The following is a 27,511-nucleotide window of genomic DNA, read 5'->3' on the forward strand; positions in this document are numbered from 1 at the left end:
GCAAATCTCAGAACATCTTAAAATGATATGAATACCCACATAGATACAGGGAAACGCTTTTTCATCAGCATCCTCAAGCGTAATCTACCACCTAGGCTGCAATTCTATGCATACTAACCTGGAATTAAGTCCCATTGCACTCAGTGCAGCCAACTATTATCCAGAAGATTGAAAGGTAAATTTGCTTTAACCATTTAGTACATACCGTAACCTCTAGCTTCTTTTAGTATGCCATTTGCTGATTACGTTCCAAACAATATTTAAAAAATATATATACCCACACCAAAAAGAAAAAACCACCTGTTTGGGGGGTTGGCAATGCAGGCCTCAAAGAGATTCACAGACTATTTAAAGTGAAATATCCAAAGCTGTCAACTCCTATGAAGAGCCTCATGATTTTATGACAAGTCTCATGATTGCCAGGGCTTCTTAAAGCCTACACTACAGTACAGGACTCATAAATCAAAGTCTCTCATACACACACACACACACACACAATCCTTTAACAAATACATTTAGCCTAAAGTGCTGAGGAGAAAAAGCCTATAATCAAGCTTGCCACCTTAATAGTTCTGGAGCCAAACAACAAAAATAAATAGGGTTGCCAGACTCAATAGAGGACAGGACTTCTGTGCCTTTAATTGCCCTGCTCTCTTTTGAGTCTGGAAACCTTAAAGAGAAACCAGCAGACCCTTTGCTTGGAAATTAAACAAAGGGTCTGCTGGTTTCTCTTTAAGGTTTCCAGACTCAAAAGAGAGCAGGGCAATTAAAGGCACAGAAGTCCTGTTCTCTATTGAGTCTGGCAACCCTAAAAATAAATCTAAAGAGTAACAATCAGGGTTTCCAGATTTCCTGAGGCTCAGACCCTGAGATTTTGGATTGGAGGGGGCAGCTAGCAACCCCTCTAGCACATGGATGGGAACCCAAAGGCCGAATCTGTGGCCAGGTAGTTCCCTGCCCCACCAGCCATGCCCACCTGTCACTCATCTGATGTCCTATTGCATCAGGTGTGGAATAGTCACAGCATTGGAACACCCAGAAGCCTTAGGATGCATTTCTTACTGCTTAAATTTGGTGCCAAATGTAAACTGTGCAGCTTTGGGCCAAGCTCCCAAACGGGTCTGGCAATAGGGAAGGGGTCACGAAAGGGGGTAGAGGTGGATGGAGCAGCAAATAACAGAAGCTCTCAAGCCAGGCATAACGTCTCCAGACCCTTTAACTCTGCCCCCCTCCCCAACCTGAGATCCTGAGAAGAAGCCGCAGAAACTTCAAGTCAAGCTATGAGATCTGGCAACCCTTTTGGTGTATGCATGTTTGTTTATTCCGACATTTTCATGCTGCTCCAAAAGGCAGTTCCTTACAAAAGCTAAATTATAAAATCAACAGCCAAAAGATAAAACACTATAGCTTAACATCAATTACTGTATAGGAAAAGCAAACAGAGCAGCTGAAAAGAAATACTCAGTTGGGATCAGACAAGAATTTTTTTTTTTAAAAAAAGAACTGCCTCCACAATGTTTCTGGAAGTTGAGAGGAAAGATGGAGGATGGGCCTTCCGACAAGAGAGAGCTCGACCTACCTTGGTGCCACTAGAGAAGAGGTGCTGTCTGCATCAGTCTCGCCCCATCAATCTTACCTCAGGTGGTAGTTGGCTGTGTCACAGAGAAGGCAGACTGTTGCATTAGGAGTGGGGAAGCTGTGGATCTTCAGATGTTTCTGGACAACTGTTCCCCTCGTACCTGACCATTTGCCATGCTGGCTGGGGCTGATGGGAGTTGGAGTCCAACAACATTTGCAGGGCTGCAGGTCAAACAACACACATCTGTAGGGCGGGAAGGGGACACTTTATACTAGCCTTTCATTCATTTGTTTTAAAACACCTATAATCCATGAAATATTTTAAAATTCCAAAGCAGTGTAGAAAAAGGTAAAAGATAAAGCTATATCACACCATCTCCATGGTGACAAGCACATACACCAACCATTATCAGTGACCAGGGGAAATGTTTGAGGGTGAACTGAAAGGTCTTCATCATACTCCAAAAGCACCCAGGTCTTTTTTTCTAAAGGGACCCTATGGTACCACCAAGAGAGCCTTTTATGTTTTCATGATGGTGGCAGCAACTTTTATATACCATACTTTCTAAGACTGTCTGCTTTGGAAAAGTGTGTTTTCCTTTATTCCTTATTTTCAAGCAGACTTTGACTGGACAACCCTTCAAACAGAGGATGCCTTCAGATATCTTCTGACGGGCCTTCCTCTGATAGATGCCTTCAGACTATCCTGTGACAGCCCATCAAATACAGGACAGTCCTCTGTAAAGTAGGACCCCTGGCTATTATAAACATTTCCCCAAAGGGAAATTGTGATGCTGGAGTGAGCAGGGGGAGAGAAGATTAAAAAGAAAAGAAAAGAAAAGAAAGGTGAGGAAGGGGGCAGTCAAGTCAAATGGTAACCTTGGGTGACCCTTGGAATTGGCTTCCCGGCGAGCCACTGTTAGCCATGAAGGCCACAGTCCCTTCTCTTCAGCCACTGTGGTTTTTTTCCCTGACTCCTGATGTTTAGGAAAAAAACACCATAGACAAGATGAAGAGCTGCCCCAACCCCACTTTTCATTATTAAGTCTCAAAGTGGCTTATGGGGGGGGGCACACACACAATATACAGAATGTAACATGTAAATCACATCAGAAAATAGAAACATTAGAACAGCATTCATACTGCAAAGGCCTCCTGTAAGAAAACCATTGTAACCCGGTGTCCGAAACTGAGGGATGAGACAGTGCCTGCCTGATTTCTAATGGGAGTTCCATAGAGTTGGGTCTGCTTCATTGAAGGCATGACTTCTACTAGACATGAGTGATGTTTCTGGTCTATGGGGGGCCATTAATAATACTCCCCTATATGGTCTCAGTGCTTGGCTTCAGACAAATGGAGTAAGGTGGTCCTTAAGGTATCCTGGGCCTAAGTTGTCCAGGGCTTTGTACACCAGTACAAGAATTGCTAGGAGACCCCTATATCCTTCATAAAGGTACAATTTCCAGAGTTCCCTTAGAAAAGATATTGACTGTAGCTCTGTGAGAAGTGGGGGTCTCCTATAAACTCAAAGTAACCTAAACAAACTACAGTTCCCAGGATTCTTTGTGAGAAGCCATAACTGTCTAAAACGGTATGATACTGCTTCAAATGTATAGCGCAGATGGGACCTGACTGTTGCGGGACAGAAAATGGAAAACTAAGGAAGGATGGGGGGGGGGATGAAATGGAGTTTCCTGAAGGACAACATGGCTGACTAAACACTGAAGAGAAGCACTACCCACCGCAACGTTTTGTTGTAGGTCCCTGTTTCATGGATCTGACAAATTAGGCTCTGGTATATTAAAACTTTATGGAACAATAAATGTAATGTGCCACAGGCCTCTCGACTGAAAATGTATTCGGTTGCATCCAACGAAATCACTGTGCACACAGAACAACTTCTGTGAGTGCCTAGGACCCTCACCCTGCTCTCCTCCTCCTGTGCTCCCTCGTAAATCTGCTCTGGGGGTTCTCCCAGTCCTCCAGAGCGGATTTAGGGGAGGTGCAGGGTGTTTGTAGAGGGTGGAGAGATAGGGGCACTTGTTCCACAAGTGCAATAATTTAGTTGGGTGCAACTCTTAGTATTTTGGGAGTGAGCAATAATGCAAAGTATAAAAAATTTGCCTCAGCGAGTAAACAAGCTTTGAGTATTGTTAAGATTATTTTGGCATTAACGTTTTTCGGCATTTCTCACATGGGATGCGCCATCATGTGTCTTGCCTTGTCCATTTGACCCCACTGTGAACCCCACTGAACGCTGAACGTCAAACGAGGCTGCAAGTTCTGAGGCCGCTTCACCTGGGTGTAAGCCTCATCGAGTAGGCCTCACTTCTGAGTAAACAGGCATAGGCTTGTGCCTGTTTCCTCTCAAGCACAGGGTGTGTGTGTGTGTGTGTGTGTGTGTGTGTGTGTGTGTATGCTGTGTAGGCAGCAGGCCCCCTCAGTCGCATCTCCCTTCCCTTCCCCATGCACTTGACAGGAAGAGCAAGATCGCACTTAACAATCGGCAGTTGTGTGGGAATGTTTTGACAATAGAACTCCTGCTCTGTTTCAGGCTTCTGTGTAGGCTGCAAGCTTTGTTTGAAACTAGTCTGTTGTTGTTGTTTCTCCCTACCCCCCCCCCCACTATATCCAGTTTCTACCCAGAGCTTAGGACCAAGTAACAATAGTTCAAAACAAAAGCATGTAAAAAATTACTTTTGAGAGAGTACAAAATAGATACTCGAACAAAAACAAAAACACCCATATGTCCCCGGGGGCTTATTTATTTGTTATTTAATTTATTACATCTATATGTCACCATTACCTTTATGGAGCTCCAGGTGGTGTACAGGGCTCTCGCCTCTCCATTTTATCCTCGCAACAACTGTGTGAGGTAGGTTTGGTTGGCCTGGGAGATTTTGAGTGGCCCCAGGTCCCCAGAGAGCTTGGACTATAATATAGCTCTGTGAGGGAGGCTGCATCTGCCCTGCATGCAGGAGATCCTATGTTTGATCCCTAGCATCTTCAAATAGGGCCAAGAAACACTCCTGGCTAAAATCCTGGAGACTTGCTGCCAGTCAGTGTAGATAAAACTGAGCTAGATGGACCAATGGTCCAACTCAGTATAAGGGAACTTCCTGTGTCCTCCTGGCTGGGAACAATGTGGGAACACCTTACCACATTCAGCCACCAACTGTCCTTTGGGAAAGATCCTTCCCCAAAAGAATTATGGGGACTGTAGTTTGTTAAGGGTGCTGAGAGTTGTTAGGAGGCCCCTATTCCTCTCACATAACTGCACTTTTCAAGTTCCCTATGAAAGAGGACTGTTAAAACAACTCCGAGAATTGTAGTTCTGCGTGGAGAATAGGAGAAAGTTGTGAAAGAACAACTTTCAGCACCCGTAACAAACTACAGCTCCCAGGATACTTTGGGAAAGACTGTTTAAAGTTACCACTTTAAACCAGTATGACACTGTCTTAAATGTAAAGTGCAAATGGGGCCTAAGTTGATAGTGTTTATTGGTGGGAAAAACCCAACTTTAATGCTACTTGCAAGCTGCTTTGAAAAGATTTGTATCCTGAAAGATACGGTATTGATAAGAGAAATACGTTTAATATGAGTATCAGAAAAACCAAAATCTGCATACATCGCAATTATTTTTCTTAACATTTAGGTGGAATTTTTAAACATTCCCATTCAACCAAGGCATTTGATGTTTAAAATATGTTGTTTTGGGCAACTGTGAAATTATGAGGATATTTGTTTGTTCCTAATAACCTTTTAATCTCTTTGCATTGTGTTTACTGTTGTTTACCACCCTGGGTTCTTTTTTGGAGGAAGGGTGGGGTAAAAATCTAATGTGGGGGTTAAAAATCAAATAAATAAAGTTGGACTAGGAGGCACATGGTCTTTTAAAAATCACATCTACACATCTCTGGAGGTGGATAATAGCATTTCATGCATTATGCCTTTTCTGCACTCATCTGTGAATGAGGTGACTTTAGATTTTCGCAAGCGAGAAACCTGCATGAGGCCTCCCTGGACAAGAGTGATTTCCTGGCCCTAAAGGGAGCGTGCCACTTGCTCACTTCCATAACTCTTATTCTTAGGCTTCTGAAAATCAGTGAGAAGGCACAGTGTAGAGCAGTGCTTCTCAAACTATCTGATGTGGTGGGCTGGCAACCCCACCCCACCCCTAATGTGCTAGAGACCAGTACCATACTTGGTCCCTGAAGCATCCCACCCAACCTAGGCTGTGGTGGAGTCACAAGGACCAACAGCTGATGGCTTGTGGGCTGGCAACAATCCATGGACCACCACTTTGAATGCCCATGGTTTAAATCATTGTGGAAGGTGCAAGGTTTGGCTCAGAACGCAGTTGCTTTTCTAACATGCATAGACCCCAGACAACTTTCTCAGTTACCCTATCTTGCTACTGATCTTGCCTATACAAAACCTATGTGTAGATTGTCACAGGTGGTATTCACAAACATACGTATTTCACTGCATATTTGTACCAAAAAAGACAAATGCAATGTTCTTTGTGGAGTGTTCATATTATTTCCTTCCTGGAAGGATCTTCCATGTTGGAAAAGCACATTGTATAACCTTGAAATGTCATGTGTGTGAAGGTGCCTTTAGCTGCAATTTATGATGTATCTGTTTGAAACTTAGTTCTGTGCTTGGATTATGTCCAAAACCAAGGTATAATGCCACATGGGAGCATTTTCTGCCGGCATGACATCCGGGACCATACTGACAGTGCAGTCCACAATGTGCTACTGTTGCTGTCTTTGGGGTAGACAGACAAAGGTAGGCTGGAAGTTGTGTCTGTGATTCTGGAATGTAATACTTTAAGTGGAGCCATATATGGACTATGAAGGGTAATTGGAAGCGTTGCAATGATGATGGAATCTGATATCATTGACACTCTCATCTGATGGGAGTTAAGACACAACTGAGAGGTTGCGAAGAGAGCTGCACCTAGGTTAAGTAAAGCTTTTCCTTTTCCTTTTCACAAAACAAGAGTGCACCTTGTTTCAAAGCATTTCATGACACACTTGTGCACACATATTGGTGGGTTTTGGTTTTTTTTAAAACAAGTATTGACAAATCTACCCAGGCGCTTAATTTTGCAAGCAACCTGGATATACTTTCTGGGAAAAGGGGATAATTTGGGTCTCAAACTTTTGTTCTGCATGTTCAGCTGATCACCACTTACAAGAGTTGAGTTTGTGTGTGTGGTTGACATTCTGATCTAGGTTTTTCCTCATATAAATCTGTTATCTCTCAGTTATTCCATACTTGCAGCCTCGTACCCAGTGTTGCTTGGGAATTCTGAGAAACCAACAAACCAGTGGTTAAAACCAGTATAGTTTTGAAAGTTTCAGTCCACCATCTTGGTTCAAAATGACATCCAATTGTATCCAAATATAGATGAAAACCTCCTCCTTGATCTCAGGAACTATAATGTGAAAGTTGGTTACAATATCCTAAGAGGTGTCCAAATAGTGAACAAACAACTTTCCAGAAAGTATAGTAGATGCAAAATATACAATAACCCGTGTCTGTCATGGGAGTCAGCCCTGCCTGCTGAACAGCAGCCTGAAGGGGGAGAAGGTGGACTGACTCCACCTGCAGCTGATCAGAGTTCAAGGTCACGGAGGAGGCAGCACTGATGAGAACCAGCTGGCTTCAGCCTTCTTAAGCAAGGCTTCCAGCAGCAGGCCTATGCTGGTAACAGTGCTTGTAGTTCCTGACCCAACCTTGCTGCTTCCTACTTATCTTCCTCCTTGAGCATCAGATTCCCTGATCCCTGACCACATGGATTTGTGCAGCACTAGGACAGGACCTGACTTTGGATACTGACTCTGCCTCCAGGCAAGTACATCTCAGAGACTCTTCTGGTTGGCTGGTCTCCCACTCCACTGAGCTCTGCACATTGTTGCTCAGCAACGAGACTATGACACTGTCCAAAGAAATTTAAATTTAAGTCCAGTTGTATTGCTGTAGTTAATATGTCAGAGGGGGGCCCAGGTTCAAATCCATCCACATAAAATCCTCAGCCATGAAACTCACTGCGTGAGCAGTAGGAATAACGCTTTGAATCGTAGAATTGTAGAGATGAAAGGGACTATGGTGGTCATCTAGTCCAGCCGCCTGCAATGCAAGAATCTTTTGACCAATGTAGGAGTTGAACTCACATCCCTTTCTAGACTGTTACTACAACAGCACAGTAGCATATATTTTAGGTGGAGGGGAGTTGGATAAAATGTTCTTATCTTGCACATGTGCCTGTGTGAAACTTCATTGATCTCCACCAGTTGAGCAGCGAAGCTAGCTTGAGCTCTGCTATTAGCTCTGCCATATTATCTTGGTTTCTACCCGCCTCTTCCACACATGCACCTCCGATAATGTCTTCCACACAAAGGGTGGTTTTATATTAAAATATGGAACCAGGAACAGAAGTTCCTACATAGGCACCCTAAAGGGCCTCTTCACACATAATACCGTATATCTTACACGTACACTTAAAACTGTGAAGTGTGAATGTGACAAAATCATGTTTGCAAACAGGTTATATCATAAAGGCATACTCAGCAGGGAGTTGCGATTGGTTGCAGCTCCCTGTTGAGTGTACATTCATTTGGCAAATCTGGATTTGCCTCTGTGTAATGCAAATATTCACCAAGCCATCATCATCGTCCCAGTTCTTAACTATGTTGTTTTTCAATCAACTTTAATTACTGGGCATGCACAATTCCTTTTGACAACTTCTGTATTCATGCTGTCCTCTCCTTGGTCACTCTCTCCGTATCCCTTGTGTGCATCACCATTCATCTTGTTGACTAAGCAGGTGGCCTTCACTTCATCTTTGATTCCTCCCTCTACTATTCTGCTAATGTTCCATCTATGAAGCCATGACTCTTTTGCCTACATAACACTGTTTCCGTTCCTCAGCTACAATACAGGACCCTTTTTGCACCTTCCCATCTTTAGTGCAAAGGTCTGCATGGGGTTTCTCAGTGCTTAGGAACCCTCTGCAGACCTTCGCACTAACCACACGAAGGTCTAAAAAGGAATCTGAATGGAGCCAGTGTGGTGTAATGGTTATAGAGTTGGACTAGGACCTGGAAGAGAGGGTTTGAATCTCCATTCAGTCACGAAGCTCACTGGGTGACCTTGGGCAGTCACCATCTCTTAGTCTAACCTACCACCCTGGGTCGTTGTGAGGATTAAATGGGGAGGAGGAGAATAATGTACACCACCCTGAGATCCTTGGAAGATAAAGATGGTACCTATATAAATGTAATAAATACAAATGCAAATACAAATGAAAGATAAAATACTGTACAAATATATAATTAAAATAAAAAGGTGTCTGCATGCCCAGATACCTTGGGGTTGGGGTTGTGTGCACACCTCTGTCTCCATCACTAGTTGTAACCCCACACATGTTCAGGTAAACACCAGAATGGGGCTATAAAAGCTTCCAGGTAGCATCCAACTAAATTATATTCAGTGGACCCATTGAAATTAATGAACACGTCTAATTTAGCACTGTTACTCTCTATATGTCTACTCTGAATAGTACTTAGTGATAATCCTTGGTAACTGAATATGAATGTCTCCCTAGTATGTTGAGCAAGGACAAATATTTTAAGCTAGAAATAAGATTGCAGTAGAAAAAGCAAAATGTTAAGCTCTTGTGTTCCCTCTGATTGTGAATTGCTTGCTTGCTTGCGTGTGTGTGTGTTGGTGGTTGATGGTGGCAGAAATACTGACTGGAACTACAATGGAGGAGGAAGGGTTTAAATCCCCCAGCCCTGTATCCTATCCCATGGTCCTAATCTGGTTACTTCCGCCTCAAAAAGCCCTATTTGTAAAGGAAAAATCAGCTACACTGCACCAAACCATATTATGAAAATATCTTGTCCAATTTGGGAGCAGGCTTTGCAACCGATGTTATGGAATATGAGGCTAGGCGCATTATCTTTCAAAGGTCTCGAAATTCATCTCCATCAGCAGGTTCATGGCGACCAACCTAAGCCCTAGGCCCACATTGCATGACAGCTCTTATACAAACCGCAATTGCAATTTTCTCCTCCTCTTCAGCAAATGGAGCTTTCGCTGCCAGTGTGAATTGCTTAGTACTGTCTTTTGGAATGTTGGGGCATGTGGGGAAATGGGAAGAGCAGGACCAATTGCATGGCCGTGTGGAGCTTTGGGAAGCCAACTCCATGTGCAAGGCTTGTTTTTTTATTTTAAAAAAAACAGGCATTGGTCTGCTTTAATCGAATAAATGTAGTCCAAAGGAGCTACTGTGGGTAGCCAGCAGCAGTGGCAACCAGAAACTAAGGGAAAAGCAGGAAGAACAGCTAAATCTGAGACAAAAATAGGCTTGAAGGAGAAAACAAAATTAATAAAGATTAAAGGCTATATCACACATTTCTCATTCCAGCATTCTGCAAAGAGCAATTGCTCTGCATTTTGTGAGTCTATTTCAGTTTATATGTTTTCCGCTAAAGCCTCAGCTGGCATTTGCAATTTGCACCCTGTTTCTATAGAAGCTCTGTGTTTGGTTATAGTGTTAAGAAGTCAGCCAGATTTCTTCATTGGCTAACAAAATGCTGAAGACAAACTAAAATAATTAACTCTCTCTCTCTCTCTCTCTCTCTCTCTCACACACACACACACACACACACACACACACACACACACACACACACAAAGCCAAGCCCCATCATTGCATTATCAAGTGACTAAAGATCTTTTTCTTCAGTAAAAGAATATGTGACAGAACTGGCAGGATTCCCTGTTTACTCACTTTATAGTGGTCATAACAAGGAACCCATTAAAATTAATAGCTGTGCTTATTTTTAATGCTGTTTTGCTAATTCTGCCTTACTGCGGCACTCCCCTTTTGTCTAAGATAAAAGCCAACTTCAGTTTTATAATGCCCATGCAGCAAATAAGAGGAATGGCTCAGTTGTGCTCCCTTAAAATAAATGGGAAGGGTAGAAGTCCCTAGGAATCTTGCAATGAGCATACTATTCTAGCATTGCAGGGGTTATGTTCGTAGCCCATATATTGCTGTTATCAAGGGAATGGCACTGGATGTATTCCCCCTGCCCCATTCTAAGTCTTTCCCATTGATGGATTTTTGTGTGTGCCTTTTGTTTTGAGATCACCTGGAGCCCCTTACACACCAGATCAGCAAAGAAGGTCCTAGGCCAAATTTGGCCTTCTGGGGTCTGCCATGTAGTTCCCAGTTGTTATCAACCTAACCAAAGGCAAAATATGGGTTTGGATTACAGTGTCATGTCAGGCCACTGAACTTGTCAGCAGTCCATGGTGGGATATTGGAACTTTGAATTGCCAACTGTTGTGTATTAAAGTAATAGCACAGCCAAGTATGTATTGTAATATAGAGTTTATTGTACTGTATTGTATTACAGAGTTTATTTGAATGTACAAGTTCCACCAGGAACGTCTATCATTTGCTGGTTCAGGGTGCAGGATTTGGATCCTCTGCCGGATTGGTTTCTGCGGGAGGGATTCCATGCCATTGGTTCCCGCCAAAATGTATATTTTCCCTGCTAGTCCTCTGTTATTATATAAGGCCCATTTTTCCCTATTCCTGTGTTCTGGCTCTTACCTGTTCTTTGAAGTACTGTAAAGAGTTGTTGTACCAGATCCTCGCCTCCAGCTTCTTATCTGCACTGGGCTGAAATCACTGAATACCCACTACACAACACCAACTTCGATCTTTTTCTCATCTTGGCCTTCTGGCAAAACTCACTGGAGATTGGGAATTTACACACAAATATTTTCCCCCTTCCTTTTCAGTATTGTTGTGAAACTGGCTAGCCACAGACTGCCAACCACAGCTCTCTCGCACAAAATCTCAATCTCAACTCTATTTTAGCACTAGATGTTTCTGAACTTCATCACTTTCTGTCTGTTGAAGTTACTGATGCCTAGAAACCAAGTCACTTAAATTCATATTCTTCACTTTACATATCAGTACAGTGGTACCTCGGGTTACAAACGCTTCAGGTTACAAACGCTTCAGGTTACAGACTCTGCTAACCCAGAAATAGTACCTCAGGTTAAGAACTTTGCTTCAGGATGAGAACAGAAATCGTGCTCTGGCAGAGCGGCAGTAGCAGGAGGCCCCATTAGCTAAAGTGGTGCTTCAGGTTAAGAACAGTTTCAGGTTAAGAACGGACCTCCAGAACGAATTAAGTTCTTAACCAGAGGTACCACTGTACCAGTTAAGGATCTGTCCTTTTTATCTCAAAAAGTTGTACTTTCCCAGGCAATGATTGACCTTTTGCTTGGCTTCCCAATTAGCTGACACATGTAAGAGCAGGCCTGTTGGATCAAGCCTATTCCACCACCCTGTTCGCAAAGTTGAACAGCAGATACCCATGGAAAGCCTGTAACCAGGACACAAGTGCAACTAGTGGTGGCTGGTGCAGTAGGGCAATGGTTTTCAACCAGTGTGCCGTGGCACCCTAGGGTGCCTTGAATGATGGTCAGGGGTGCCACGGGCAACACTGGTCTCTGTCCCTCTTTCCTTCCCTCCCTCCTCTGATGCCGTCTCATGTCTCTGCCTCCCAAAGGCTTACACAGCTGTTTATTGCAGCAACCCTGGCTACAAGCTCTGCAGGTAAATGGTGCCCCTGGGAGCAGGGGAGTTCCGAGGGGGGACAGCCTGCCCCGGGTGCCATTCCAAAGGGGGGGACACAAAATGCTGAGCCCCCAATTGGCAGCACCCCCTGGGACGCGCACCACACCTCCTGGGATGAGGGCTGCTCTAGGTACCGGAGCAGGTTGCTCCGCCTGTGTCTGGGAGGCATCTCTTTGGAGCGGGGGGGGGGGGCAGCTCAGAGACCAGGGACGCCAGCAGTAGCTGCCTGGGACTCCCAAGGAAAGGGGAGAGGAGGCTGAGGGAAGGAAGGGTGTTCGAAAATGGGTGATAGGCTGCCAGCTCTGCAGGCAAGGGGTGACATATTCAGAGGGATGCTGCCTCTGATCCTGGAGACAGTACACAGCCAGTATGACTAGTAGCCATTGGTAACCTTATCCTCTATGAATTCATCCAATATCCCTTTAAAGCCATCTAAGTTGGTGGCCATTGTGAAATCTTGTGGTAGCAAATTCTACTACGTACTGTGTGAAAAAGTATTTTATTTCCCTCCTCCAAGTTACTTAGTGCTCTCTCTCTGTGTGTGTGTGTGTGTGTGTGTGTGTGTTTGCCAGTGGCTGCCAATACGGAGCAAAGAAACAGATAATGTGATCACGTGGAACAAGGGTAGACATAAAGACATTAAAGAGGCTGGGGAGCAGGTAAACTAATGCTTGGCTCAACTCGCAGAGTTACTTATAAACACATCAGCAATCAGTTGTCCTGAGGTGCAACACTTCAGAGGATATTGTACAGCCTATTCCTATGCAAGCAACTGCAAACAGTTTAGAGATAAGATTGCAATGTTGTAATTACTGAGATTTTGTGTGTGTGTGTGTGTGTGTGTGTGTGTGATGTGAGAGAAGGGCATAAATAACCTTAATTGATCCTCTTTTACAAAGGACTTGTTTAGGTGTTACAGCATTCAGTCTGGTACTTTGTCATTCTAGCATAACAGAAAAATCATGAGAAATCCGACCAAGCATTGTAACTTGTGAACAAGCCCATTGCGGGTTTCATTTATTTTCCTCTGCAGAATTTAATTGCTTTGTAAACAAATGTTTCATTGTTATGGTGTTTCAAAGGCGATAATTTAGCAAAGGAAGGTTTGTGCAGAAATTAGAGGGAGTCAATTGCTATGCTAATAAGGAACTCTACCCACAGGAGTGGTGAGAGTTGCCTGCAATTAAGTGAATTAGAGCACTGAAATTCCATTCAAACTGCTGGCTTCTTAAACTGCACTAAGCAGGGGCAATGTAATTGAATGAAAATTACTACAGAAAACTTTTTTATATTTTGGGGGTATGTGCTTAGACTGGGAGCATCATAGGCTGCACTGGAACTAGCTCAGTTTCATATGTCGATTCAGGGTGCTGCTGAAATTTGAGAGCCCAACGACCACCACTGTTCAATATGCCTATTTGTAGTCCAGGTTCAAGTGTTGGTGCTTCTTCCCTTCTTCCCCCAAATGGCTTCCCTCCCAAGTAGTTTGACATCTGAGGCTCTTACTCCAAATTTGCAAACAGGTAGTTATCAGGAGCAGGTGTTTTCCCCTCATGCAGTGCAAACTCTGTTGGGTGCTCTCCCAAAGAAGGCCCACCTGTGCTGTTTTAGACTCCATTTTATCTATTTATACTATATTTTTATAGTTTATACCCAACCTTTCCTCCCAAAGGAGCCCAGGGCAGCACTTCCAGATGGTTGCTTTTTTGCAGGTGGTGTTCAGTTGCATGGCAACAAATTCAGGTTGTGTAAATAAAGTGGATTTCTTTATGTTGCACGGTAAACACACACACACACGCGCGCGCACACACACACACCCCTGTGAATTGGATCTTTTATTATTACAAAAGTGACAGGAAAATGCATTAAAAAGTGTGAGATAACAATGACTTGACCTGATGTCACATAACATTATGGCAAACCAATCAAAAGGAAAGCTCAATAAACAGTGGAGGTTCCCTGCAAATTTTGTGCAAACAAATCAGGATGAATGCCCAATAAACTGGTTGCCTGGAAGGGACAGAGAAGCCAATAGCACTGGCCGAAGGGTGGCTTGTATTGTTTTATTTCTTCTGCTTTTTGTGTTGGAGTTGTTTTCTCCCCCTTTGAACTGCTGTTGCTTTAGTCATTTCCCCCCGTTATATGATTTCTTTCCACCACCGCCCCTTCCATATTATGCTGCTGCTTTCTTTACTGTTGTTTATTATTTGTAATTACACTTTTATTGTTGTGATTTTTCTTTTGGTTGTACGTCACTTCGGTTTCATTTGAAGAGGAGAGGGGCAGGTTTTCTTTTTAAAACGCCAAACAATAGTGCGGATGTGCTTTACAGTACTTGAGACACATAAGGGCATGCAAGCACAGAGTGTGGTGGTCAAATAACTGTGTATTTATTCTTTTTAAAGAAAAAGTTATGCTTCCCCTAATCCCACCAACTGACTTCTGCCTTTCAGTTTGTTTAAGAGTTAGTTTGTTTTTCAATCCGGCAAGTTCCAGATTACTGCTGTACTGGCTAATAATAATGGTCTTAAGCACATTGAAGGCAAGTTGATAACAAAAGGAATGAGCTTCCAGTTTAGAGTGAGGGTGTAAGTCTAGGGTGCAACACAGCAATAGGTAGGCTGACATTCTTCCCTTACATATTAAAAGCGGTAGCTTTTATAGACTGATGTGTGTTGTTGAACAGGTACATTTCTGCTGGTGTGGGGGGTAGAGAGACTGAATGGGAATGCGTGGAGACTGTACTTTGTGCCAGTCATTGTGACAAGTCATCGCACCAGCCTATGAATCTGCTCATGAGAGGGGGCTCAGCTCCTGCTGCTACCGCTACTCGGCTGAAGCTCAGCCCATTTTAAACACTTACTGTGTTGCAGGCAAGTACTTTTTAACCACTTCAGATATAAAAACAACACCATGGATACCTCAAAACACAAAGCGGGGAGAAAAAAGAACTCTGGCTAGGAAAAGAGAACACAGCATGAGACTAGGGGATCCAGCCAACTGTAAAATGGGAAATGTCTCTTCTTTCCATCCTCCAACTCCAGCTACACACACACACACACACACACACACACCCTCTGAAAATTACAGACACACTCAAAAATTGCCGCCTTCTTCCCCAACACAGCAGAGCTGCTAAACAGCCTAAATGCAAAGCTGTTGTTGTTGTTTTTAAAAAATCTTACACAATTGCACATGAAATATTAAGAAGAGGCAATTTGTTGTCTATGATTGCATAGGGATCTAGTTGAGATTCCTGCATTGCAGGGGGTTGGACTGGATGACCCTTGGAGATCCCTCCCAACTCTACAATTGTATGATTCCTTAGGTCATAGCTTAGTGGGTGAGCACATGTTTTATGTGCAAAAGGTTCCTTGTTCAACCCCCACATCTCTAGGTAGGGCTGGGAGAGACTCTGCCAGCCATGGCAGATGACACAGGGCTACATTGGACCAATGATCTGATAAGGCAGCTTCATGCATTCCTGCGCTTTCAGTGCTATGTGCTTCCTGCTTCGTCCTTGGTGGTCTTTAATACTGTGCTGTTCACGTGTGCCTTTGGGTTGGCATGACGTCTGGCATGGACTTGCAATATTAATTGCTGCTCTTAAATGGTTTGCTGCTATTTTGGGTGAATAGCTGCTGCTTTAGGCTGTGGGTTTTAAAATTTTGTATTTGCATTAAGTGTTGGCTGCTTTGTGGATTTTTAAACTGAAAAGCTGGGATTAACAGGCGTTAAATAAGTTTTTTTTAAAAAAAAAATTAAAGCAAAGAACAGATAATTTACTAGGGTGTACACTCAACAACTCTGATCCGGGGCAGATGTGTGGTAAAAATAATAATTCCTCAGTACTTGACAGGACAATATAAATTAACAGCTTACCAAGTGGATAGACACACACTGTGAGTGGTTACTGCCTGGTGTATTGTCATCCGTATTTTTAAAAATTTCAATCAGTTGTTTGTTTATCATGCTGGGGAACTTCTAAACTGCTGTGTTTAAATTAAATTCTATGGGCCATTGTTTTCAATGAACTAAACCAGGCTTTGCCAACCTGATGTCCTCCAGATGTTTTGGACTGCAATTTCCAGCATGCACTGGCTGGCGCTGCTGGGAGTTGTAGTCCAAAACATATGAAGGCATCAGGTTGGCAAAGGCTGAACTAAACTGCCTGCTTTATGTGATCTGGCCAGAGGCACATGACGAGCTCACATGCAGCGGCGTTGCTAGCCTTCTGGCTGCCTGGGGCGGCAATCCAGAAGGCACCCCCCAAGGGGGCGGGGCGTCTATCGCGCGCATGCGTCACATGTCTTGACGCACGCGTCACGATACACAGCGCACATGTCACGCTACGGAGCGGGTTGCCGGGTGCCTCGGATCCGGGCGCTGGAGCACCGCCACCAGCAACCCGCTCCATAGCGCGACGTGTGCTTCTTCCTACTTAGGCGGAGCGGCGAGGGGCGTCTCCGCTGACACCCCTCGCCGCTCCGCCTCCTCCTGAGTAGGAAGAAGACAAAGCGCGCTATGGATCGGCTTGCCATGCGCTTTGTCTTCTTCCTACTCAGGCGGAGGTGGAGTGGCGAGGGGCGTCAGCAGCTGCTGCTGACGCTGCTCTCTGGCCCGCCCCTTGCCTCCGCCCCACCAGGAAGAAGCGAGGGGCGAGGCCAGAAACATCGGGGGCCCCTGCCAGCACTGCAGTGAGAGAGAGAGAGTGAACTAGGCAGGGGCAGAGAGCTGCAAGTGCGAGCACGCGCCCCCCCCCAGATGTTGTGCCTGGTGCGGCCGGCCCCCCCTGCACCCCCACGCTACGCCACTGCTCACATGCGATTTGTCTGCACCAGTTTGGACTACAGGGAGTAGAATAATGCACAGTGGTTCATTCTTCCTTGTATATAAACAAAAGCCTCCCCAACCTATAGGAAGCTAGTATGTCAGGAACTGGCTGTTTGCTGACAGACTGGACTCACTACCCCCTCCTGAAAGCACCAGCAGAACAATTTGCCACCCAGAATTGTGCAGTTCTATAAGGCAACTTCCTATATTCCTAGCAAAAAAATTAAAATAAATGGAGATGACGGGATTGAACCTGGGGTCTTCTGCTCACCAAACCATTCTTCTGCTACTGACCTATGGCCCCCTTTCCTGCAGATGAAAGTAAAGTGGGGTGGGGTGGGGGGAGAGTGAGGGCTGCTGCAAGAGGAAGCATCCAACAGCAGAGGAACCAGCTGCGTCCAAACATTGGCCTTGGGAAAATGCGGCTAATCAGTTCTGATTAATCAGATCTCATTTTTTAATTTGCAACAAGATCCCTGATCAGTTAATCACGCAGATTAATCTATCCATGGTTTGAGACCCACTTAAATGTATAGATAAAATGCGCTCACATATATATGGGTATTTGCCTGTGCAATACATACACGTTGGTTATTCAAGCATACATACTATTCTGCTGCAGTTGAGGATATCCGTGGAAATTGAACAAGCCATCTCAAGAGAGATACCTAAGACGTTGGCTGTTAGGTGAAATTGAGGAGAGGAAGCCACGGCTGGATTGACAGTCCTGCAGTGTGCCATTTTGTACAGATGAGAGCCAGTGTGGTGTAGTGGTTAAGAGCGGTAGACTCGTAATCTGGGGAACCGGGTTTGTGTCTCCGCTCCTCCACATGCAGCTGCTGGCTGACCTTGGGGTAGTCACACTTCTATGAAGTCTCTTAGCCCCACTCACCTCACAGAGTGTCTGTTGTGGGGGAGGAAGGGAAAGGAGAATGTTAGCCGCTTTGAGACTCCTTCGGGTAGTGATAAAGTGGGGTATCAAATCCAAACTCCTCCTCCTCCTCTTCTTCTCCCTCTCCTCCAAGGTCCTAGTCCGACACACTAACCACTGTCCAACCATCTTGTCCTCTGTCGTCCCCTTCTCCTTGTGCCCTCAATCTTTCCCAACATCAGGGTCTTTTCCAGGGAATCTTCTCTTCTCATGAGGTGGCCAAAGTATTGGAGCCTCAGCTTTAGGATCTGTCCTTCCAGTGAGCACTCTGATTTCCTTCAGAATGGATAGGTTTGATCTTCTTGCAGTCCATGGGACTCTCAAGAGTCTCCTCCAGCACCATAATTCAAAAGCATCAATTCTTCGGCAATCAGCCTTCTTTGTGGTCCAGCTCTCACTTCCATACATCACTACTGGGAAAACCATAGCTTTAACTATACAGACCTTTGTCGGCAAGGGGATGTCTCTGCTTTTTAAGATGCTGTCTAGGTTTGTCATTGCTTTTCTCCCAAGAAGCAGGCGTCTTTTAATTTCGTGACTCCTGTCACCATCTGCAGTGATCATGGAACCCAAGAAAGTAAAATCTCTCACTCTTAATTCAACTATCTGGATGCTAAAGGATTTGCTCTCGGTATCCACAAACATAGCCTGTCTGGGGGGTGAGACATATTTCAGAATTTTTTCCCCTAACCCTGCAAACAAAAAATATTTTAGCTGAATACGTTGAAACTGGGATGAAATGCATGTGTGCAAACAATGCACTCTGCAACTGAGTTGTGTGGCAGGGTAGAAGGGCTTGTGACCTCTCTCTCTCTCTCTCTCTCTCTCTCTCTGTTTTGAGAATGCCCCATGCCATCTCTGGGTTAGTACAGTGAGGATGGATTGAACTAACGAAACCTTCCGAGGCCTTTAGTTTATGTGCCGATTCTGCATGATGTATCCCTTTCATATCCAAGACTTGCACTATGTTGTAATTTTGCGTGCAGAGGCAACCTAACTGAGCATGTTTCTGTGCAGGCTGACTGTATTTCAATTATACTCCCCTTCCAAGATTTCCAATTAGCCAAGCCCTTGGTGACAGAGAGCATGTGCAACCCTTTAGTGAAGAGGGCTGTGTCGCTGAGTTCCTTGGAGGCTGATGCTCTGATCATGACTGGGGCAGTGGAGCGCTTTGGGCACACCTTGCCCCCTTTTAGTCTGAACCGGGCTACGTTTGAGGTTTTTATGCCTAGATTAGACTCCTCTCCTGTGCCCCCTCCTCCCCACTCTATTGAATTGGGTTCATTTTCTGAACGATCACATCTGTTTATGTTCCACAGACACCTGCATATCTTGAGATGACAGCAGCTCCTTGAATGCTGTAATCAGTTATTTCTCAACAGAGGAATTGCCAATTTGGTAAATAAAGCTCATTATATAAAGAACATGGAAAATGTATTACACTTGCCTGAGGGGGAAATTGTCAAAGGCAGCCAGATAAAACAGCCCTGGCATCCTAATCCTCGCAATTTACAGCTGCTAAAATGCAAACTGTAGGTCAAAGCTGGCTTGGGCGGGGAGGGACAAAGGTAGAGGATGCCACTCCTTTTTAAAGCAAAGGGGGGAAAATAGCTGCAAAGGAACGTTGCCTCCCAACAGTATTGTTGGAAAAGCGGAATATTAAATCAAGCATTCCTCTACACCACAGGTGGGCAACCTGCAGAACCTTGACCCAGTTTCATGATGCACTTGGCTTAATTGAACGTGGGCCGCAAGGAGGGCTAAACGAGGGGAAAGGAAGTACCAGAAAGAGAGAGAGAGAGAGAGAGAGAGAGAGAAAGAAAGAAAGAAAGAAAGAAAGAAAGAAAGAAAGAAAGAAAGAAAGAAGATTGCTTCACCCACCTTTGTCTCTGCCCCAATCTCATGTTTTACTCTGGTCCTTCTCACCATCAGTCGGTACCTTGCCCCTGCTCCACAGATTGTGTTGTGTCCCCCCCCTCCCGCCCACTCTAGGCCCGTAGCTGCCTTCAGGATGGGAGATAATTTCCTAAAATGCTGCAAGCTTTCCCCTCACCTTTCCCAACCAAATTTCTTCCTCTATCTCTATCACAAACGGGAGAATTTGTGAACATAGTTTAGGAAACCAGGAGGGACAAACACTTCCCCGCTCCAAAGCTTTAAGTTGAGCCAGAGTGGTCCTGCTTCAAACTCCAACTTATTCTGAAGCCAGGATGGGCTCTAAAAACAGCCGGATTGTCCCAATGTCACTACTTTGGAGCTTCACAGTGCCTTTCTGCATATTGCCTGCTTGGCTCTCCCATGATTTTCTGCAGAAGGTAAAAAATATCAATTTCAGTGTATGTTGGGTATTGAGCTCTGATATTCTTGGGTAGCTACTGCTTCTGATTAATGATGAGATTATTTAAAATACTCATACCCTGCTTTATAGCTTCAAGATGAAGTTTTTAAAAAATAAAAACCCGATGTTCTTATATTCTTTTATTTGCTTTTTTCTTTGAAAGTATTTGCTGAAAAGCAGTATAAAAATATCCTAAACCAGGAGTAGCCATCCCAAAAGGTGTACATTTTTTCTTAAAAAAATTAATTTTTGAGTGCCTGGAGGCGGTTGGAGGATGGATGGCGGCTAACAGATTGAGATTGAATCCTGACAAAACAGACATACTGTTTGTGGGAGACAGGAGGTGGGCAGGTGTGGAGGACTCCCTGGTCCTAAACGGGGTAACTGTGCCCCTGAAAGACCAGGTGCGCAGTCTGGGAGTAATTTTAGACTCACAGCTGTCCATGGAGGCGCAGGTCAATTCTGTGTCCAGGGCAGCTGTCTATCAGCTCCATCTGGTACGCAGGCTGAGACCCTACCTGCCTGCGGACTGTCTCGCCAGAGTGGTGCATGCTCTGGTTATCTCTCGCTTGGATTACTGCAATGCGCTCTATGTGGGGCTACCTTTGAAGGTGACCTGGAAACTACAACTAATCCAGAATGCGGCAGCTAGACTGGTGACTGGGAGCGGCCGCCGAGACCACACAACACCAGTCTTGAAAGACCTACATTGGCTCCCAGTACATTTCTGAGCACAATTCAAAGTGTTGGTGCTAGCCTTTAAATCCCTAAATGGCCTCGATCCAGTATACCTGAAGGAGCATCTCCACCCCCATTGCTGGACATTGAGGTCCAGCGCCGAGGGCCTTCTGGCGGTTCCCTCACTGCGCGAAGCAAAGCTACAGGGAACCAGGCAGAGGGCCTTCTCGGTAGTGGCACTCGCCCTATGGAACACCCTCCCATCAGAGGTCAGAGAGATAAACAACTACCTGACATTTAGAAAATACCTAAAGGCAGCCCTGTTTAGAGAAGTTTTTAGTGTGAGATATTTGATGTATTTTAATGTTTGTTGGAATCCGCCCAGAGTGGCAGGGGAAGCCCAGCCAGATGGGCGGGGTATAAATAATAAATTATTATTATTATTATTATTATTATTGATTTATTTATTACGGTTTTCTTTATTACGGTTCTTGACCAGCACACATAAATATGCAATACATAAAACAATAAAAGAAAAACAGTAATAATCTAAAAATAGGCAATAAATATTGTTGCTTTACTCCAGAGATTTCTGAACTTCTTACAGACAGCATGGAAGGGAAAGGAAGCAGCACAGAGAAAGCTGCTGCAAGGGGTACAAAGTTCTGCTGTGTGAAACAGGGTCGAGCCTTTCTGCTGTTTGACTTGACACACCTAGCTCTCTCTTCCAGCCAGGACGTCTGCACTTCTCCAACTAAGCCTGTGCTATCCATCCAGCTCCTGGCATGAAACAAATGAGATTTTTAATTTACCAACAGCGGCTGGAAGAGTTTCTGTTCTCAACAATGACTGGAAGGCGGTCAAGTCTGACAGTCGGGGCAGCGGAAAGGAGGGAAGAGTAGGGGGTTACTCTCAAACTTTTGGATCAGAAAACAACTCACAGAACACAGCAGCCATTAAACACATTTTTATTGTTCTTAGGAGGAAGCTTGAGAGGTGAAGGCAGGAATGTCTCTGTTAGTGTCAAACACACAATCACACCTGCTTGAATCAGTATTAACTCAATATAAGCAGGCTCTGGCATTTCCCTAGATTACTTGTTCTGAAGGACAAAGGCAACATCTTATGAAATACAGAGTAACAGTGAAACAAAAAACTTAACAGGATTTTAAATATATATAAAAAATGGAGGCTTATCACTCATGTCACCCATCGGAAACAAGATCTATTCATGAGAATTCTTCTCTCAGTGGAAGAGAGATAATGATGGCGGCAATATACATTACACAGAGCATAACTTTTCCTCCAAATGCAGGGTCCTTCCCCCTCAAGTCCAAAACCATCAATTAAGACTGATACATGCAGGCATCTGGATATGGATTCATGGTGATTTTGTGACCACCATGGACAGAAGGCACTCATTTGCATCAGCATGAATCCGAAAGAATGCTGGGCTTCTAAGAGCTTCTGTGGTCCCCTGCTTTCTGCACTTTGCCAGCAGCTGGGCTTTAATCGAAGTGGACCAACAGTTCCTGAGAAAAGAGAAATGAAGAAGAAGAAGAGGTGCATCATTACTTATTCAGCTGCTGGGTGAACCATGTAGCAAGAAATGGCTTGCAAAAAGATTATGGAAGAGCAATCTCAAAATCTGTTAGTTTTCCTTTTAAGAAAATACGTTGTCCTTTAAATTTGTGACAACAATAGGGATTTTTGTATATTTAGAGATGTCAGGCAAAAATAATATCAACTGGCACATCTCAACAAATAATTTTTTTCTGACTTAAAACTGCCTATTGCATAGATCTAGTGATGAGATATGCTGAAGTTTACATGCAATTCGATGAAAAACAAACCAACCACAACTCCATCACAGAATTATCAGACAACAAGTACCAGTCCCTAAAGATGAATGAAAACAAGGTCAGCCCCTGGCTTCCTAATCTGTAGCTCATATCCCAAAAGGTTTTTGTGTACAAAAACTTCAGTTCATGGCACTATCAATCAGTAGAAGCTGCTCCTGATAGAAACTTGATAAAATTACTTCTAAGCACAACATGTTGTGGATAGAAGGAATAATTGCTACTTTCCCTCCACCTAAAAATACATGTTGAGCTCATGAAGGTTATGAGACCAGCACTGCTTGGAAGCTGAAATGCTTTCAGTTCAAGGCTTATTACAAACTACAAAGTCTGCTGAGCATAGCTGCCAAGTTATCCCTTTTTTAAAGGGATTTTCCCTTATGCTGAATAGGCTTCCTCGCGAGAAAAGGGAAAACTTGGCAGCTATGCTGCTGAAGTGAGGTTGACTGCAGCTGCATGGCATGAAGACTTTGTCTAAACCTTTTGCTTTGATTTCACCAATCCTGAGAAGATTGGATCAAGAATCCACCCAACAAACAACTCATTTCCTTGATTTCAACAGCAATGAAGACCTCTTTCTTCAATAGTATGACAAAACCTACCAGGATTCCAAAGAACTATGTTACACAATATCCCCAACCTGCTTTGCCCTGAAAGAGGCAACAATTCAGACATAATGTTAAACCCCAGATTAGCATTACATGTGGCACTTTGTGGCACTTACTTTATCTTCCTTCCATGCCAGTCAAAAACCATTTTAAAAAATCCCAAGCTTTTTAGAAGCAAATTAAATTCTGCTGTTTTATGCTGCTTTTATGATTTTGTGGCTTTTAGCTTATATTATTTTTGTTTCTATATTTTAATTTATATTCATTTTGTAAACTGCCCTGGGAATGTAATATAATAATAATAAAAACCAATCAAGAAAAATGCAGGCCATTTCTCCAGCAGCTTTATTGGGGAAGGTGTAATTTGCTTTTTTGCTATTTCTCCTGCGCACAACAGATGCAAATGGACACCTTGTCAAGCTGGCCATTGTGACAATTTCAACTGTTGTCCCTTGCTTGCTACTAAAATGCGTTAAGCAGTGGAGCCTCCGTACAAATCCTTCAACTCAATGGAGTACTGCTGCTTTCAAAACAGCATTATGTAAAATCGTCCCAGGGTTAGGCACATTATACATGTAGAAGTGCATAATAAGACGACATGACACTTGTCACAACACTGCCAAGTCCTCTGCTATTTCTCCAGCATTTGTGGACTGTGTGATGCCCACCTTCACCACCCACACTGTTCAGATGAGCAGTAGCGATGCTGCTGTCTGGAGGGTAGCCTCATGGCACCATGGCCAAACATGCTAGTGGTTAAGGATTGCTCTTGGCAGAAGACTATTTCATGGCACAGCAGCGTGAACTAGAGATGCTTGCCTACATTTTGATGAAAAACAGTAGCCACAAAATCAATGATTAAGACTGGCGAACAGCTACCTTAACAGTCAAGGGCTTAAGAGGCTCTGGCCATGGAGGCAACGTGCCTCTTAAGTGGGCAGGATTGATGCTACTTTTTAAAGAAGAATTTCCCTAGGCTATACTTGATCTGTAGAACAATTACTTTTCCTTCTCCAGTGCTGCTAACCTTTCTTCTCCTAGCCAACAGACACACTCGCAAGCAATTACAAATCCACCCCCCTTGATAGCTGCTAATCATAAGCTGAATAACCCCTGCTTTCTTGGGAGGGTATGTCCCCTGCAAAAAGGGGAATGCTATTTAGTGAATTGGTGTGTGTGCATGTGAATTATAAGCTTATATTTGAATAGGAGGCAAGGGAGGGTTTTCTTCTTCGTTTCAAGGAGGGACGCTACGATAGCCGGCATTGGCACAACCTACCCTGCAGCATCCCCTGGAGAGTAGGCAGAGATTGGCGCATGGGGCTTTGGGGAAAAGAAAGTCAAGACTCTGGCTTCCTGCTAGGACAGATTAAAGGAGACAAACCAGTAATAAGGGAGGGGGGCCTACGGGACAGGAAGGGATACTAAAACAGGAGACTGGTATGCTAAACAACCAGAGGCATGATGATACAGAATTCCCGCCACAGGATTGATAGGGCAGTCATAGGGAGTAAAAGTGAGCACTGCGAGCCAATTCACACAGCCCCCCTAAGTCCAGACTGCAAGAGCTATCCTCAAGAGTTGAAACAACTGTTGGAAGGGGCACCTTTGTTCTTGCCAGAGCAAACTTAACAGCCAAAGAGAAGTGCATGTTTGCACTGGTGATTGCCAAATAGATCTGGGACATAGCCAGGCTTACACACACACACACACACACACACACACACACACACACACACACACACACAGATAGCCTGCTCCTTCTAAACTACAAGGGCAAGTTTGTCCATTAAAGAGGACAGGTGATGTATGCCAAGGTGTGTGTGTCCCCTGTCTTGTTTTCCACAGTCACTTGCCGAGCAAAGCCAAAGGAGTTAAGGGTCATGTGCAGGGTGCCCGTCTGAGCAGACTCCTGATAATGCACTTCTATTCAAAGATACCAGTGACATGAGACACCAGAGCAACACTATACAGCAGTAGCTTGGCCCAACTCTGATGGACTGTGAGCACTATGGTAGGTGTGGAGGTAGAAAGTGGAGCCAGCAGGAAAGTATTCCACCAGCACACCAAGTTTCTCCTGATGACCTCTGATCAATGGTATGGCTGTGGCCTTTTCTCTAGTATCAAGTTTCATATGTGCTGTGAAAGGTTTTCTATGGAGGGGTGCTCCATAGTCTAAATCTCTAGCTGCAATCTGAAGAGGTATGTACCGGTAGTCTGTTTAATACCTCAAGTGAGGGCTAAACTATCCATAATGTGCAGTTCTGTGCAAAATTCCCCTAAGGCATTAAAAAAATAAAAAAAATATAGCAGCCACAGGAACTAGAATCTTGAACACTCTGTCTGTGGTGAAACAAAGAGGGGTCCTGATTATTTTCCTTCAGGCCTTTTTTCTGCCCACTATTGTCCCTCAGCTGCTTTTCCCTCTACAAGAGAAAAAGATACAGCTCTTCATATCATTTTACCCCCAAAAGAAAAGCAGTTCTGGGGTGGTTTTTGGCTAGAAAACACCCTTCCTCATCACACTGGTCCTCTGCTTAAGAGTACAGGCTCCCTCAGCCGATCTTTACTTTTAAAATAGCATGTAGAAATCTGTAGACAACTGCTTGCAAGGCAGTTTGGGCCCAAGAACCAGCCCAGAGAGGCCTACAGTTAAAAAAATAAAAATCACTTGGATCACAGAACTGAATCCAAGTAGACATGCAATATGCAAAAGGTCTTGGCTTTGTCTTGTCAAGCATGGATTGCCCTAAATGCACGAATGTTGTTTTGCCTGAGGTCGTGGTGATTTGGACGCCCGAAGGCATTCTTAAGTGAAAGAATCAACATACCTCATAGCTGTTATTTCGGCACATGGCGTGCGTGTTCACCACAGAATGATTTCTACCTCCCTCTCATCCCAATGCAAGGATGCAGTTCTATTGCTCTGAAGTCTGGGAGCTGACTTTCACTCTTACTGTAACTTCTCAGCACAAGGCAACCTCTAGTACATCCAGCCACAAATGGGAGCTCAAGCAAATTAGATGGAGAATGTCAGTCGGACCGGTGCCGGTTCTATTGGTTCTTTGTGTTCTGAATGGCATAGAGGCCACCAGTTATAAGAGATGAGTCACGATGCACTGTGACTTAACAAGGGGAGTCTCTCCACCCCACTGCTTTCACTTGCTCTGGGGCATAAAAAGACTAGAGCAATACCGTTTCCTTGTCACCTGTACTTTACAGAATAATTCACATCATCTGCTAATCTTTAGCTATTCTGAGCCTCACCTGTTTGTTCATGCATTATAACATATTGATTTACCTGGGACAATTGCTCTGATCACCGTTATCACCCAGAGAGAGCCTAAATCATTAGCCCATTCATAGGAAGTGTTTTTCACCAATTGCGAGCCTCCGCAATTCTGGAAAACTGTTAAAGAAAGACACCCAAGCCTGGACCCCAGTTCTCTCCCAAAGTGGCCTCTTCCAATGACTCATTGTAATGAACAAAACCTCTATTATGGACGCAAGCTGGAAAGCACTGGGGAAGAAAAGAATGAACATAATTCTGCAAAGGGTCACCACTGAGAAGATGACTGCTAATTAACATTGGCATCAATACTAAGGCTGTTTTTTTGCTAAATTAATGTTAATTGCATTTAATCTTGCTTTCACCATTAAATGAAAGCCCCACCCCCACCCCCCAGGCTACAATAGCGTGAAGATTTCACCTATGCCGAGCAGTGGATTTTATTATTATTTTTTTACAAATAATGAAACAGTGAAACTGTTTCTCTTACAGATCCATGTTCCATTTGTTCCCACTTTTAAAGAGCAGCAAGGGATTCTTTAGCATTTTCAATGTACAAACTCCTTACACAACCCTGTGTGGTGTGACATCAATGTTTTTTATTTTACAGTTGTAATAGAAGCCCAGGGTCAACCCATGAGCCCAGAGCCAAACAAGAATAGGCACTGAAATCTCCTTCTCTTGTCCGCACCAGTTGCAAAGAACTTTAGTGGAAGAAT

General features: G+C 44.1%; 1 protein-coding gene across 2 annotated transcripts in view; it reads right to left on the bottom strand.

Annotated features, from left to right (window-relative positions):
• Positions 1 to 21,988: 21,988 nt before the first annotated feature.
• The window catches only part of CHCHD6 (coiled-coil-helix-coiled-coil-helix domain containing 6), a 209,395-nt gene continuing 203,872 nt past the window's right edge, over positions 21,989 to 27,511 (bottom strand). For both annotated transcript variants that reach the window (XM_060271405.1, XM_060271406.1), the window contains one exon: positions 21,989 to 22,568. In XM_060271405.1, the coding sequence (XP_060127388.1) occupies positions 22,545 to 22,568 (24 nt within the window). In that variant the 3' untranslated portion in view covers positions 21,989 to 22,544. The remainder of the gene's footprint in view (positions 22,569 to 27,511) is intronic.

This window comes from Zootoca vivipara, chromosome 2 (genome assembly GCF_963506605.1).
Source record: "Zootoca vivipara chromosome 2, rZooViv1.1, whole genome shotgun sequence".
NCBI classification, from domain to species: Eukaryota; Metazoa; Chordata; class Lepidosauria; order Squamata; family Lacertidae; genus Zootoca; species Zootoca vivipara.